General features: G+C 44.1%; 2 protein-coding genes across 18 annotated transcripts in view; one reads left to right on the top strand and one right to left on the bottom strand.

The window, feature by feature from the left end:
- TTC19 (tetratricopeptide repeat domain 19) overlaps positions 1-14,253 on the top strand; it is a 30,569-nt gene extending 16,316 nt beyond the window's left edge. For all 4 annotated transcript variants that reach the window (XM_010842962.1, XM_010842963.1, XM_010842964.1 and 1 more), the window contains 3 exons: positions 11,779-11,933; positions 12,633-12,795; positions 13,150-14,253. In XM_010842962.1, coding sequence (XP_010841264.1) covers positions 11,779-11,933; positions 12,633-12,795; positions 13,150-13,283 — 452 coding nt within the window. In that variant the 3' untranslated portion in view covers positions 13,284-14,253. The remainder of the gene's footprint in view (positions 1-11,778; positions 11,934-12,632; positions 12,796-13,149) is intronic.
- A 1,611-nt stretch (positions 14,254-15,864) lies between these two features.
- NCOR1 (nuclear receptor corepressor 1) overlaps positions 15,865-16,828 on the bottom strand; it is a 115,126-nt gene continuing 114,162 nt past the window's right edge. For all 14 annotated transcript variants that reach the window (XM_010842960.1, XM_010842947.1, XM_010842949.1 and 11 more), the window contains one exon: positions 15,865-16,393. In XM_010842960.1, coding sequence (XP_010841262.1) covers positions 16,206-16,393 — 188 coding nt within the window. In that variant the 3' untranslated portion in view covers positions 15,865-16,205. The remainder of the gene's footprint in view (positions 16,394-16,828) is intronic.

The raw sequence follows: 16,828 nt of genomic DNA on the forward strand, positions 1-16,828 counted from the left end.
CCCACCTGTGCCTTTCTCCTGGGTGGGAATTCTCTCAGGATCTTCCAACCAAGCTCCACCCAGTTTCTAGACCCTGGGTGGGTATTTCCAGGTGTCTTCTCATCCCCACAGAATTTAGCGTGCAAAATTAAGCATGGAAAAATGCAAACCTCTGGGCTTACTGAATTCATTCCTTTCATATGCACCTCAGCTGCCTGGGGCCAGTCCTGTTTCCTTGCATCACCCCCTCCCCCCATAGTCACCATGGGGAGGCGGCAGCACCTGAGGTTTTGGGAGCCCTCATTCACATTCGCAGGCTAGAAATCGCTGATGGCTGTGACATTTCTTGTTTATTGATATGAAAGGAGGTATTTTCATTTCACAGAATAAAATTTCAAACAGCATTAAGAAGAAAATAAAGATCACTTATAATCATGCCAAGAATTCTTATTTATTTTTCGGTGTCTGTCTTTTAGGTTTGTTTTGCCCACTGCCGTTCACATTTTAGCAAGGAAGTGAGGGATCACACTGTACTTTGTAACCTGATTTAAAAAAAAAAAATGTAGTGTATGGGGAAAGCACCTTTTTTCTAGTTGAAAGGAGTCTTGTCAGAGCAAATTAATTTCTCTTGTAAATGTGATTTATCTTTTTCTCAGGAAATACATTCCCTCAGTTTTAAACAAAGCAAATCCATTATCACATTCGTGTGCTTTCAATTGACATGACTAACTTCATCCCAGGAATATATTACTTCAGATCAAAACTTGTTTTCTAATTACAGAGGAAATGCCCTAACAAATTAAGTGAAAACAATATAGTTAGGAGCAGTCTTAATTTTTTACAATACAGAGATTAAATGTAAGTATAGAACACAGGCTGAAATGATACCAAAATCTCTCTGGCTGAAAGGCTTCATGGGGGATTTATATTTTATTTGTGCTTTTCTGGATATTTTTCTTTTAAAAATTACTTTCTAATATTACCTGAATAATATAAAAAATCAAAGAATATTACAACTTAATTTAAAAATAGCAATTTCAAAATAAACATCATTTTCTTTGCCCCGCTTGTTCCTAGTCATTTTGAACTCTTAACCAATTTCTTCTGGTATTTTATTTCTAAATAACATAAAATTATTATTTCTTAATTTAGTTTTAGAATCTAGTGGCTTGGAAGTGAGGATTTATCACAGATTTGAGGCGTGCACACTATGAATACAATATAAGCGCGTTAACTGCTGAGCCGACAGGGCTGTAAATTGTAGTTTCTTTTGTGTACAGCCTTTGTTTTCCTCCAAAGCCAGTAGGTGACTGGATTTGCTAGGTGTTTTTGTTCTTGATTTTTAATTGGAAAATAATTACAATATTGTGCTGGTCTCTGCCGCCCATCAACGTGAATCAGCCACAGGTGTACACATGTGCCCTACCCCCCAGCCTCCCTCTCACCTCTGTTACCTGTCTTTTATGAATATGGCAAACTCTTCTAACTGGGCTGCTTGCTTTACTCCAGATCCCCTTCCTCTCAGTCTCTCCTGGGGCTGTCGTGTGAGTGAGGGAGTGGAGTATAACCCTGTGGGTCCAGTCCAGGCGGGGTGGCCCAGCCTTCCGCTACTGAACGTAAGGCAGTGTTCAGAGCTGACTCCTCCGGGTGGTTTTGCAGTGACATTGCAGGTCAGTCAGCACATATCAAGGTTGTTGATGAATACTGCACGATTGCTTTAGAAAGGACTGTATTAATTTACATTTTCTGTTTCTGTTAATGTATTGCTTTGTGACTTTGGTCAAATCTCTATTTTTAATCTGCAGAATGGGATTAAGAGTAATATTTTCTCTTGGGACTGTTAAAAGAATTACACGTAAAGCACTTAGGACAGTATGTACTAATGCATACTAGGTACTCAGAAAGTATTAAGCATTATCCTTTTAAAAATAATTTCATTTATTTTCGACCCTGCTGGTTCCTTGTTGCTGCACAGGCTTTTCTCTAGTTTCGGCGAGTGGGTGCTAGCTGCTGTTCGTTGCAGTACACAGGCTTCTCATTGCAGTGGCTTCTCTTGTTGGGGAGCTCGGCTCTAGGCGCGTGGGCCCAATAGCTGCAGCTCCTGGGCACCGGAGCACAGGCTTAGTAGTTGCGGCGAATGAGCTTAGTTGCTTTACAGCATGCGGGAGCCCCCGGACCAGGGATCGAACCCATGTCACCCACATTGGCAGACGGACTCTCAACCACTGAACCACGGGGGAAGGGCTCCCATTTGGCTTTTCCCTTAATTTTCACATGAATTTTAGATCATTTTGTCAGGTTCCCAAAGTGCTTTGAGACTGAATTTTAAGATACTAGTTTGGGGAGATTGCCATCTGAATAAGTTAGCATTTGACTACTAACAGAAAAAAAAATTCAACTAAATTGAGTTAAATAATGAGGACACGATTATGTGTCTGGCAGTTCAGCCAAGGGCGCTCTTCCCACCGGCCCTCGCTGACATTCTCAGTGCACTGGCTTTCTCCTTGCGCTTTCCTGTGGGTGAAAAGTGACTGTCAGGTCCCAGGAACCTCGCCCAGAAACAGCAGCGTCCAGAGGAAAAGGGAGACTCCTCGGATGTTTCTCTTAGAGGCCAGGTTGTCTCCGCTGGAATCTTTCCCCACCCCGGGGATTTACCGTTACTCCTTTTGGCTGGGGTGGGTCATGTGGCATTTCTAACCCAGTACTTGGCAAACCAAAGGGGATTACCATGACTGGTTAAAACTGGTCAGGATCCATTCCTGACAGGGTTCAGAATCCCTCTTCTTGAATCACATGAGAGAGTGGCTCCTGACATGAATGAATGGCATCCCTGCTGGCAGACGGCACTCTGGGCACATCCTCCCCCACTCACGGCTGCGGGCTGATTTCTTCACAGATGTGATGCTGTTCTGTCACATCTGATTCTCAGTGGACACCTTACTAAACTGTTTGGTTTCAGTTGATATTCACACTATTTCCAGATGCAGAATGAACTATTTGGGAAGTCATAGTTCTACTCCTGTGTCCCTTACCCCCCCCCCCCGCCCTTGTTAAATTTAGTTCATTGGCCATAGTCTCAGAATGTTAAGTAACAGCCGTGCTGGACAACTTTGTCTTAAATCTAATTTGGTGTCAAACTGCATGAGTAGATGTACTGTATCAAGCTTGCTAGTACTGCTGGATAATATTTAATGCTGATATTTTATTTAGACATTTGCATTTATTTTCTCATGTGAAATCCGTAGTTGATTTCCCGAGCTTGTCATCACAGGATTGTATTAATGTAATAAAATGGGTTGGCATGTTCTCTGTGTTTCCTGGAGTAGGTGTGAGGCATTACTCGGAGTGACCTAGTCCTTGGAAATCGTAGCATCTGTGAAACCATGTGGGTCAGATCTCCTTTAGTTATTTTCTGGCACCCTTTTTTCTTCCTTCCTTGGTTCCTTATGCATTTAAGGTGGTTCTGTTTTCTTGAGTTGCTTTCAGTACCTGGGACAGTAAGTGAACGCATGGATGAAAGAATTTTATAATTTTTTTTTCTGTATTTTCCTGGAAGAAATTTTCTTAGAAATTATATTTATAAAGCATAACTTAACAATATTCTGTTATGTATTCAAGATCATATTCCTTCCCCAGATTTTCATATTTTAAGTAAAACATTTTTGGAAAGTTGGAGTATTTCTGGTGGCATATTTGGTTTCATGAATTCTTTGAATTGAGCCAGGTTGGAATTCTGGCTTCTCCACTTAGAACAGCAGTGGGACCTCATCCATGGAAATGACTGGAGAGCCTTCCTCGTGGAGTTGTGGGGGTGAGATGCTCTAGCATTGTGGCCGGGCTCATCAGGGACTATCAGAGAGTTTGTTAACCTGTCAATTAAGTTTAGCTCTTCTTGTTAGGTTTACCCCTCTGAGTTACGAAAGACTTTCCTGACTATACTTGTTTCTTTTTGGTTTTTGTCAGTTTTCTTGACCTTGTCAAAGAGCCAACTTTTGGTTTCATTTTCTAATTTTGTTCGTTTGTTTTCTACCTCATTTGTTTCCATTCTAATCTTTTATATCTCTTCTGCTAGCCATGGGTTTATTTTGCTCTTTTTCTAGTTTCTTAGGTAGAGGATCAGGTTGTTGATTTAAGATTTTTTTTTAATTGCAGGATAATTGCTCTGTAACGTGGTTTCTCCTGTACATCAATCCTAATCACACACACACACACACACACACACACACACACACACACGTCTGCTTCCCAAGACCTTTCTTTCTTTTTTAATGTAGCCATTTACAACTAAAAATGTTCCTCTATTATATTAGCTACATCCCATGAATTTTGGTGTGTTGTGTTTTTATTTTCATGTATCTCAAAATATTTTCTAACTTTTCTTGTGATTTCTTTTGAGATCTCTTGGATATTTTGGAGAGTGTTGATTAATCTACATGTATTTCTGTTGATTTTTAGGTTTGTTCCATTATGATCAGAAAACATGCTTTGTATGATTTCAGTCCTTTTACATTTTATCAAGATTTGTTTCATGGCCTGGTACATGATTTATCCAGGCTTCCCTGGTGGCTCAGTGGTAAAGAATCCTGCTAATGCAGGAGACACGGAAGACAAGAGTTTGTAGATTCCTGGGTTGGGAAGATCCCTTGGAGAAGGGAACGGCAATCCACTCCAGTATTCTTGCCTGGAGAATCCCATGGACAGAAGAGTCCATGGGGTTGCAAAGAGTCGGACATGACTGAGCAGCTAAACAACAGCAACATGGTTTATCTGGGGGTGTTGCGTGTGCATCTGAGAGGAGGCGTACTCTGTAGATGTGTGTCGGCTTTAGTTGGTTTATAGAGTTGTTCAGGCTTCTGTACCCTTGCTGACATTGTGTAGTTGTAGACAATATTTATGTTTTTGTGATTTTTTTCTTTATATATCTATGCTGTTTAGAGTCCCAGATTTTATACACACACACACACACACACACACACACACAGCTTCATTATGAATTATCCTTTCATCAGAAAAGTGATTCTTTTTTGTCCTACTTAAGGTATTTGTCACAAATTTTAGTTTCACATTGTTGACTGTATCTTACTCTTAAAATTTGAGTTATTTTGTTTTCAGTATGTTTTGGGGTTTTTTTGGCTGTGCTGTGTCTTCCTTGCTGCAAGGGCATCTCTCTAGTTGGGAGGCTCTCTTTGGGTACGTGGACTTCTCACTGTGGTGGCTTCTCTAGTGGAGCACTGGCTCCAGGTGCGAGGGGTCAGTAGTTGCAACTCGTGGGCTTTAGAGCGAGTGCTCAGTGGTTGTGACCCATGGACTTAGTTGCCTGTGGCACGTGGGATCTTTCTGGACCAGGGATCAAACCTGTGTTCTCTGAATCTGCAGCCCAATTCTTAACCACCAGGGCTTCCCTCAGTATGTCTTTTGTAGAAGGCTATGTTTGGATCTTTTATTTTTTTTAAGCTGAGTATTGTTGCCTTGTGATAATAAAACCTACTTAAATCTAGAATTGAAAGTGGTATTTGGTCTAAATTTTTGCACTAAAAGCTTTCCATTTTTGTTATTTCTTGTGTTTTCAAGTCCCTCTTAAAGGGTTGTTTTCCTCACTAAATGTCCTTTTATATTTTGGAAGGAAGGCACATAATACGGTTCTCAGTTCTGTTAAGAGCAACCTAAAATTTCTTCAAGATGTATTTGACTCAGAAAAAAATTTTTTATTTTCAGTTTCCTGTGTAAGATGAGATGACTACAGGGTAATAAATCTGCTACTTTTCCCTAGTTCTCTGCGATCTGGAATTTTGCACCTGGTGGGATTTTTCTGCAGAGAATGCGGAAGCCAACTTGTTCACCTTCTTTTGTAAATAACCTGTTTTCTCCTGCCTGGTTACTTTGTAGGCATTGGAAGCTCTTTAGCATAATAAGGTTAGGGGTTGGTCTCTCTGAATTCTGCCTTGTCTTTGGTGAACCTTTCTGGGTTTTTTTGGGACGTGCTGGGTCTCATTGCTGCGTGTGGGCTCTAGCTCGTTGCTGTGGGCAGGGGCTACTCAGTAGTTGTGGTGCTCAGGCTTCTCTTGTACATGGGCTCCAAGTTGGCCTGAGGCATGTGGGATCTTAGTTCCCAGACCAGGGATGGAACTCGGGTCCCCTGCATCAGCAGGTGGATTCCTATCCTCTGGACCACCAGGATAGTCCTGGCCTCCCTCTTTTCTTGTTCTATAGTATATAAATATATTGTCTCCTCTTTTCCACTGTGTATTCTGTATTACTGACTTATCCAGAAAAGTCAGTACTATATCTTTCTTCTTAAAGATTTTACACAAAAATAGTGGAAACTTTAATAGATACCTGTATGCTTTCAAACCCTTAGCTTTGGCAAGTCTTAGGTATTATTCGTTCGGGTTTTTCATCCCATCTTACAGAAAAGCCTGAACAAACCTTTCGGCCAACCCAGTATTTTACCTGGTCTGGGGAAGTTTAAAACCCTTGGTACTTCTGCTTGATGTAACTGTAATCCTGGATTTGGTTTTGGTGTTTATGAGTCTTCTGCCTGTTTATACTTGTATACATCAGTAAACTATGGGACTAAAATGTTTTTAAACTTTATATGAACAGTGTCTTACTGTACCATTGTTTCTGCAGTTTATTTCTTCACTCATCATATTGCTGAGCTTTTATCCACGTTGATACTTAAAATATTTTTCGCACAAAGGCCCTATTTGCTTGTCAGGCTGCATGTCTGTTCAGAAGAGGTGACTTCCCGTGATTGTTCCTGGGTCGGGGCGGCGGGGGGTTCGCCTTTTTTCCATCCTCCAGAGGAGAGATGCAGGCTAGTGGAGGCCCTGATCCTCCGCTGTGGACATGTGCTCACTTCGCCCGTCGGTGGACATGGAGGTCCTGCCTCTCTTGCTGTGGGAGTAATGCTGGGACCTGCGTCTCTGTGGACACGCCAGTCTGTTCCCCAGGGGCGTACCGAGGAGTGGGACTGCTGGCCTGCCACACTAGACATTACCGAACACTTAGCACTGTGCTTTTACCGCTTTATATTTTCGTCGGCGATGTGTTGGCGTTCTTATTGTGCTATATTTCATTTTAAAATTTTTCCCTTATTTTTTGAAGGGTGTTTTTCTTTTCTTCCTCAATGATTTGTAAATAATTCTTAATATATTTAACCATCTTTTTTTTTTTTTTCCTGAGCATCTATTTTGTTGGTTACATTCTCTCTTTGTGGTCTTGTCTTTTCACTTTAGGGCATTTGACAGATTAGAGAATCTTTTGGTATTTTCCTTTATGGTTTGTGCTTTCCGAGTCTTGTTTAATAAAAGCCTCCACTTTCTAAGGTCAGAAAAATAGTCTCTTGTAAAGACTTGGCTTCTACCCGGCACCTTAGGGTGATAGTTTGGTTGTTATAGCTGGGGTCGGAGGGGAGGTGGACATCTAATGGGTATCTGACTAAATTTAAGTTAAACACTGTAATTCACAGAAATTATCTGTCAAAATATCAGTAGCCAAAAGTGACACTGTTTGGAAACCATGATCTCCACACATCGCTTTGACAGTGGTTAGGTGTCCAGATACCTGCAAAATGACTGAAAAATTAGAGAATGCTGGTGTGTCATGATGGGGTCGTGTGTACGGACCTCAGAGGTAAATTTTGCCATTTTTCTTTTTATCTTTTCCTAATGGAGCTTCATAATAATTCTTTGATACTCCATCAACCAGGAATCAACAATAATCCAGAGGAAACCAGTTAACATGCTAATAATAATCCACAAGTAAATAAGTACTTGGTTCTTTTCCACTGAGTCTTTCATTACCTGGAATTTGTTTTTACTGTGGTGTAAGACAATGCTGTTATGTTTTCCTCCCCCAGACTGGGTTTTAACTTAGGGCTGCTTTATTAGTGAGTCCCTTTCTCGCTGGTGTGTAATGACACCTCTATGTTGAGCTTCCAGAGATTCACGTCCTGCTCCTGTGACTTCTGTAGGTAAAATTAATGTTTGGTGTCATCATACCTCCCGTGTATAGTTCATACCTTCTTTTTTCTCTTTCGTTCATTCAACCAGTCAGGAAACACTGGGATGCACGTTAGATATAGCTGTAAGTAACACCTGGTCAGTTTCTAGTGGAGGAAAAACAGCAAACATCCACTGAAGTCGTTGCATATCTGAAGATGGCTGAAGAATGGGGATGTAAGCTGAGGGATGAGGGCCAGAGGGGCCGGCGCAGGGCTCGTAGGTGGAGCCCCTGACCTCTGAGGAAGAGTTCCAGCCGGGGTCACTCAGTTATCTTCAGGGGAGGCCTCCTCTTACCATCCTCTTGATTCCCACCTGAGCTGTCTCCATGTTTACGTACTCGGGTTACAGACTCTTCAGCGGCTTTGAGAAATGAGTCTCTGGCCTGGCTTTGTTCTTCCAGACTCTCAGGTCCGAGCCTGGGGAAGGGATGACTTGGATTTAGACATCAAATCAAGCATGGTGGGGTGGGGGGTGTCTGTGATGGGTTTCCATGTGGTCCCTGTCCCCCTGTAGCCTCTGGGGTCATCCTAGCTTTATAGGGAGTTCAGATCTACTTCTGTGTCCTGTGTGAGATGAAGAACCCAATTCTGGATTCAGAGACACCCAGGCCACCACACAACCAGCCAGAACTGGGCCCTGTTTCGTGTTCTCCCCTTTGGGTTTTAGCTCCTTTGTAATTGCTGGCCCTCAGGATTTCCTTCTCTCAGGAGGTCAGCTGTGCAAGTAAAAAGGTATGTGTTATGATTTATCTAATATTTGAAGCAGAAGGGTTTTCAGATTATCTGTCATGTTACTGGAACCAAAACTCCTTCCACTGCCACCATTAGTGGTCTCGGAAAGCACCAGGGTCATTAGTCAGGTGATGAGATGCAGCCTGGCATGTCAAGGACGTTCCTGGAGCATGAGCAGCAAATGCCTTTAGCTTCAAAGACCCTGTAGCCTCTCCCAGATTATTATTGCTGGGTACCTGTGCTTGAGTTCTCCCAAATCACTGATGGAGACTCTGCATTTATGCAAGCCTGATTTGGTGCAGATAGAGTACACCGAGTCATTCTCAGCATTCCTGGAATAAAAGCTGCTTGGTGCATTTATCCTTAGTGCATTTGAAAATTCAGGTTGCTTGTATTTTGACTAAAGATTTCTGTGGTGAATCTTTTTCATAGACTGATTTTAGGTTGCCTCATCTTTTTCTCCTAGGAATGATTTGTGATAAAGAATTACTTATAATTAAAGTCTGAAGAGATAAATACACTTCCCTCCCCTCAGATCTGAATAGCCTTTGGGGGTGGCGGTTTCTCTGCTGTCAGTAGGTTTCTTTGGTGTGTGACTTCTAGTGGTGTTTGTTTATATTGGTATTTCAAAGCAGCATGTTTTAATTGTTATTAGAAAAAGGAACTCTGGTACTTTACTGAGGTATGAACTTAGCAGTGTGCTGATGGTCTCACTATGGAGTCTTTATTTCTCCCTTTGTCCTATATTTAGAGATATATGTTAAAAATTTTATGTTACTGTGATTAGAATGTACTGTGAATTTAAAATGTATTTTCTTAATAATGAAATATTAACAGCTAAAATTTACCTCATCAGTTAATTCCTTCTAAAAAGCTTTATCTTTTCTGCCATTCTAGTTTAATTACCGTTACTGGTATCAGGGGTAATAATTTTCCACTAGAATTACTTGTCACCTCATTCTTATATTTTTGAGTTACAGTATTGAACATATATTCTAATTTTAAAGTATACAGAGTATACTTTTTTTAATGTAGAAATATTTAGAGAGAAGTAGCACATGTTTCAGTAATGAGTCAGCAGTCATTCTTGAAACAGTTTTCAGAACTGGAATAACGTAGACGTTATTTTGTGATGGTTTCGATATGTGGTAAACATCTTTGTCTTGTTCTCCAGGAGTGCAGATCTTAGTGTCTGCAGGTGTTGTGACTCTTCAGCCTCCTGGGACCTGTGTCAGTACCTGGGGGGCACAGAGCTTCTCTGCCTGGGCCTTTCTCCACGCTGTTATCCCCCAATAGTGTGGATCTTAAACTGCTAATTTTACAAGCTTTTTGCTCAGCATTTAAAGAGTGTTCCTAGTGAGATCTATTTTTATTGCTTCAGCATTTCCTTTTAATACAGAAAAATGGTATCTTAAGTGATATTTATTTGGTGCCATCTTATGTTTTGCTTTTTTATATTAGTTATATTTATCCATGAATTTTTATGTGCTTTTTGTTTAAAAATAATTTAAAATTTGTAAGGTGATCTATTTAAAACTTGGTTTGGTTTTTATCATTTGCCTTTTATATAATTAGAAGAACTTTGGGTTTTTACTAGAAGCAAAGTTTTATTTTCACTTTTACCTTCTGAGATTATTTTTATAGATTATTTGTATTGTTCTATTTAAACTATCCCCTCAGTAACTGATCATAGGGTTATTTGGCAACATCGTCATCTTTAAAGTCTATGCACCATTTAAACTTGGAAGATAGGGAAGGAGTTGTATTCAGTGTGGTGATCCCTTTGTTGGTAAACAGACCCGTCTGCACCCCTTCACGTGGGCATCCAGTAATCGTGCTCTGTGAGGTTATCCGAGGGAACCTCTGAGTCCTTCATGTGAACGTTCCCCTCCGCCAAAGCTGTCTGCACAGTGTCCTTTCCACTGGCTCACCACCACTTGTGTGCTGTTTGTGTCGTGGCTCCAAGGCCTTTACTTGGCCGACTGCTGTTAGCTGCTGGTACCCAGCCCTGCTGTCTGGCTCTTTTTTTCCAGATATGGTACGTTGGAAGCTGCCATACATTGCAGCCTTTATTACTGTTCTTCAAAAAACAGATTAGCTGTTCTTTAAATTGGGTTATGATGCTCCATCCCAGGATTCTGAGTGTTCTCTGGTTCCTTTGTGTGCTGTTTTCATACCAGAAAATTTTATTGGCCCTAGGCTTTTTGTTGTTGTTCTAGGAGTTTATCTTCACCTGGTTCATGCTAGATAATACTAGTTTCAAACTAAAAATAATACTCAAAAGGTATGGAAAAGTTCATTACTTATGTTACAATAATTGTGACTTACAAGAAATATCTATTTGGTCATTCAGATGATGAAAATGTCTCATACATTATTGGTCTTTGTTCATCATAGTTCCTGCCTCAGAACTCCCCATATCCTTTACATTTTCCCGAGTGTGGAGTATGATTTAGCTTATTGTTAAAGCACAGGGGCTGGTTGCCAGTGGAGCCAACCATGTGGTTGGAGGGTTGGAGCCTTCAGTCTTACCCCTGACTGGGATGGAAGGTGACTCAGCTGCCAGCGCTTTAATAAAGGCGCCACCATCAACACCCCAGGGGATGGGGCCTGGGGCTCTTGTGGAGGGCACAGGGACAGTGGCACCTGGAGAGGGCAGGAAGCCCCTCCCCCACACCTCACCTGTTCCTGAGTTGTATCCTTATAAAAACAGGTGATCTGTGAGCCACCCTAGCAAACTGATTGAACCTGAGGGGAGGAGTCCTGGGAACCTCTCATCTCCAGGTGACACCCTGGACCGGTGTCTGGAGTGGGGTGGGGGCTTACCTGGGGACTCTGGGTAGGTGGTGTCAGGGGAGTTGAATTCTTGGATACACCTACTTGTTGGTTTGGCAAATCCCCCTTCCCCACACAAACTTGGGTCCAAGAGCCAGTGTAGATGTTAATCACCTTGTGTAAAAGGATAGGTCAGGAGGACTGGTTTAGTGACTGTGTTCAGAGCACTTGCCCCGCCTTCTGGTTGTTGCTCGTTGCACCCAGCATTGCTCGCGTTTCCTTCTCAGCCGATGACAAGGCCAACACACAGCTCCTTCTGGGCATGTGTCTGGACACCTACGCGCGCTACCTGCTCTTCTCCCAGCAGCCATCTCAGGCACAGAGGATGTATGAAAAAGCTCTGCGGATTTCTGAGGAAATACTTGGAGAAAGACACCCACAGGTAAGGGGGGGCGTCTAAGACGAAGATTTCAGAATCCAGAATAGGAAATGTGGACAGACCCTCAGCAGAAGGCCCTGTTGCATCCACTCCCCCCACCCTCCGTTTTAGGAAGGGTTTGAGGCTGCCAGGGAGGTACTGGATCTGCCCAGAGGTCTCCGTGCGCACTGGTTTGCCATAGGACGGGTCACATCCTGTCACTACTTTTTGCTATGTTTATTTGCTGCTGCTTTTTTGACAAATTAATAAGTAATATTCATCCTGCTACCTAGTTTCCAGGTTTGTATCATTTTCCAGAGGGTCAGATTGCTGCTGTGCAGTGTGAATGATAAATGCACCTGACTTACAGAGGCAGACACCTGCCCCCAAGGGGCGCCGCTAGAAAAGACAGCCCTTCAGGGCATCCACAGAACACCAGACACTAGGGCTATGGAAAGTGAAGAGTTGCTCAGTCACGTCTGACTCTTTGCAAACCCCATAGACAAGTCTATGGAATTCTTCAGGCCAGAATACTAGAGTGGGATGCCATTCCCTTCTCCAGGGGATCTTCCCACCCAGGGATTGAACCCCAGGTCTCCTGCACTGCAGGTGGATTCTTTACCAGCTGAGCCACCAGGGAAGCCCAAGAATACTGGCATGGGTAGCTGTTGTCTTCTCCAGCGAATCTTCATTTGCAAGCAGCAGCTGTTTTCTCCCGTGTAGACCATCGTGCTGCTGAATGACCTGGCCACTACCCTGGACACACAGGGCCGCACTGACGAGGCCTGTGTTCACGCACAGAGGGCATCAGACCTGGCGAGGCAGGTGGAACACCCTGAACTGCATGTGCTGCTCAGCAATCTGGCTGCAGTCCTGACGCACAGAGGTGCGGGGTGCCCATCAGTGGGTCAGGAACTTGGGTGGTGGGCTGAGGGTGGGCAGTGAGGCCATGGTCCCTTGTTTCTGGAGTGCTCTGCAGGCTCCTCGTTGGCATGTGGACAGCTCGATGTGTCCTCACGAAGCTCTGCCCTCTGCTCAGAAACCTGCAGGGACAGGTCCCTTACCCGAACCTCTATCAGGGAAGGGCTCCCTGAGGTCCCGGTGTCCCATGGTCATAGCTTGTCTCACACCAGGTCTCACGCCGTGAACTAGAGCTGTCCTATCGCACGTGCTTTCTCTTCAGAACATTTCAGAATCACGATGAAACATGCATTTTCTCCCTTCTCTCGGGCTGTTCCAGAACTGTACGCACAAGCAGAAGAGACCTATAGGGAAGCACTGAGGCAAGCGGAGCTGAAGAGAGACGAGGCTTCTGTGCAGCACATCAGGGAAGAGCTGGCCGAGCTGGCAAGAAAAAGCAGACCTTTGTCATGACTACTGATACCTCTGTTCCAGTCCTGGCGGCTCCCAGTGGCTTAAATTCTCTCTGTGACACGCACGTCCCCTCAACTAAGCCTCGGTGGAGGACAAGCTGTGCTGTTTGTTTTGGACACCCCCCACCCCCCTCCCCTGACTGTTTCTAAGGATCGTTGTCAGGCAGTGCTCTGTTTTAATGGATGGTTGGGGAGGTGCTGAACCGTGCCAGGATAAGAGGGGCCAGTGTTCGTCTGGCGTGGGGGCATCTCTACTATAAGGTTTTGGTTCATTGATTTGCTGCTATGTCTTATTTTATCAAGACCTGGCAGAACAGAGCTACCAATCTCATGATGGTGAGTTGCTTTCTCTTATTCTCTATCTCATGATGACCACTGTGGGATTTAATGCATAAAAGAGTAGTATCTTGGTTGCTACAAAGCATTAGACATGAAGCTTTAAAGTGGGAATCAGGCACTTGGAAGTAGTAGCGTGCCCTTTATTTAGATTATACATAAAAGTGGACTGCGTGTTGTTGTACGTATCTGGTTGTAGACCACTGTGAAAAAAAGAAGAAAAGGAATGACAATTCCTACGGTCCCTCCCCTCTGAGCATGCACCCCTCTGGACCAAGTCACAGGGCAGAGCTGTCTGAGGGCTGCCAAGTCCCCTGACTCAGAGGGGAACCCTGGGGGTATTGTACTGACAGTAATGGGGCCATAGAGGAAGCACTGCCTGGACCCCAGCCCTAGCTCTCAGTCTGAATTTTGCTTCTCAGTCTCCCCGTGGGGGTCTTTGGACTCTTTCAGCCCTGGGAGAAGGTCAGTGTGGCCTAACCTGGATGGTGTGTCGAGAGCGTTGTCCCTGCCTTGGGGCAGTCCTGCAGTCCCTCTGGTGTGGGGGTGGGGAGGATGAACTAGTGCCTTTGGCTCCTGTGTACACGAGGAGGATCCATTCCTAATAAACCAGGAGATGCCACGACAGTATTGTATGTATTCAATACTGAAGTCTTTTGAGTTTCTCATAAAAAGTCATTGACTCTTTAGAATTAAAAATACAGGAATTAGGCTCAAATCAGAATCTATTAGAATAATCTTCTATTTTGCTGATGTAAGCATCTTCTCATTGTCTCACCAGGTTAATTCCTTTAATCAAGTTTCAGTGCAGCCTGGTTGTAACTACTCACCTTGAGCATCTATGTGCGTTTACCTTTTCACAGCTGCATGAGTTGCTGAAAGGGAGGTATTCTTTGCTTCGCATGTTTTACTGAGGAATTTCTCCCCCTCAGTGACACGGTCGAGTTTGCAGAGAGCCTGTCTGTACGGTTCCCTGCACTGAGGCCCCAGAGCAAGGAGGACTAACCACCGACTGGGCTGAAGTCAGAGGCCAGCTGCCCAGGCAGTGGTGCCCTGACCACCCCACCCGAAGCTTATTTTGAGCTCACTTACATGTGGGTGCAGCCACAGGCCTCAAGAGGTGTTAGCTAGCATTCCTGTCCTTCTTGCTTTTTTAAAACATGGGCAAAATTCTGAACCTGCGTCCACACCTATTAAACAGGGACTAGATGCCAAGGGATGGGAGGGTCTCAGTCACTACAAAGGAGGCTTGAGGACTAATGTTGAAAAACTCAGGTCTAGTTTGGAGTCTGTAAAGTCCTAGGGTTTATCATCTTGAGAGATCGCTTTCCTTTCTAAACACCTCCCCAAACCATTAGCATCCATGCGCTGCAGAAGGATGCGCCAGTGCTATGCTTGAGTGTATGAAAAGAATTTAATTCAACAAGCAGTTACTAATGAAGATTAAGACTGGTCCTCCAGTACCAGTCTTTTAAATTATTTGCTCCTTGAGATTCAGTGAAATGAAAACATTTGATGACAAACACTTGCCCACAAGGAATCCAAGTGAAAGTATAAGCACGAGGCAGCATGCAGCGGAAGGGCCGTCTGCTTCTCCTAAGCCCAGGAGAGCCGAGACACACAGCCGAGAGGCTCCATACCGGGTGTCACCTTCCAGCTCGGCCAGTGACACATCAGCTAACCTGAGACACCAAAGCCTTCAGTCACAATCATCTACTATAGCTATGGACAGGTGGATAGGGCAGTCAGATTTATTTCCAAACCAAAAGCTTTGCTGCATCAAATGCAGGCAAATACCCAAGGTGGGTTAATTACCAGTGTGCGTAACAGGGAGGTACGTACACCTCAAATAAGCCTTTAAAATGTTAGAAACTGAACTAGAACAATATCCATGCAGTACTGTTTTCGGTGCTTCTAATTTAAAAAAAAAGCCTGCCCTGGAAATTTACAATATGGCAGAATTGTTTCTCCCTTAGACCCTAATACGTTAATGTACAGATTTTATGGCAGCGTCTGTTAAAAATCTAAACATCTCCACAAGATTTTAAACATCACCGGGAATCTGAGCTTAGAAGGAGACAAAATTGGATAAAAGTACAGTGCCCCTGACAGCCAACACCATGGAACTGGGCTGTATGACGTTGTTTGGAAGGCAAGGGTTAAAAAGGTAGACAAGAGATTTCTTAAAAATCACCCCCAAGTTGATGTGCTGATTGAACATAAGTACACCAGATACTACAGCGCGGGGAACACTGCAAAAAAGGTCCTCTATTTACAGAGTGATTAGAGACATCATGGTTTCTTTACAAACAGATGTAAGAACAGGAATTATCCACTTTTTAAAAACTCTACATGTCGACCCTCCACTATTACTATAATCCACAGAACTGCCTGTATCAAGGCAGAGTTCTCCAAACCTCATTTGACCCCAAAATGAATTTCCATTGTCTCTTTACCGTCCATGGTCCAGGCTCTCCAGAAAGGTCTCTGGGCATAAATCCTAGGCGGGCAGGCATCAGGCCTGCAGTTAGAAAGGAAGCCACCAGAAACTGGAGCCCCCCCCCACCCTGGGACCCCTGCCCACAGGTCAGTCGTCGCTGTCAGACAGCGTCTCGTACTGTGCGGACAGCAGCGGGGCTGGCTCCCGCTCCCAGATCCTGCTCGGCTGGTGTGGGGCAGCTGGGTTGGCCGAGGTGGGAGTGCAGGCGACGGGCGCGGGGGGCGTGCTGCTGAGCATCCGCATGGTCAGGGGGTTGTAGGGGAACTGTGTCGAGCCTGTGGAGAGAGGTGAGCACATCTGAGCGGGGCGCAGGGTCAGGGCAGAACAGACCTCCCTGCTGTGCCGTTCCCAAGCAACCAACCATCCAGAAGGACCACAAAGCCAGTGAGTACTCAAGGCTGGGCTGCTGCTGAATCCAAGTGGAACTCCTGGATTTTTGGCTCAAACTAAGACTCTGGTAACACAGGAGGAAGCAGGAAGTTTGGGGACAAGGGCCCAGCTCGTCAGGGGCAGACAGACCCAGGGACAGGCTTCAGAGGGGGACACACACACAAGCCTCACAATAGCACCACACCTCCTGCCAATGCCTAGACTGTGTCATTGTCTCCAGGAAGCCACCTACAATCTAAGAAATGCTAAAACCAGAGCACATACCACAGCATCAGAGACAAAAAAAAAGGAGTCATTGGCCTAGGAAGTTTTCAAACCAG

The sequence above is a fragment of the Bison bison genome, unplaced genomic scaffold (genome assembly GCF_000754665.1).
Source record: "Bison bison bison isolate TAMUID 2011002044 unplaced genomic scaffold, Bison_UMD1.0 scf7180017864180, whole genome shotgun sequence".
Lineage (NCBI taxonomy): Eukaryota > Metazoa > Chordata > Mammalia > Artiodactyla > Bovidae > Bison > Bison bison.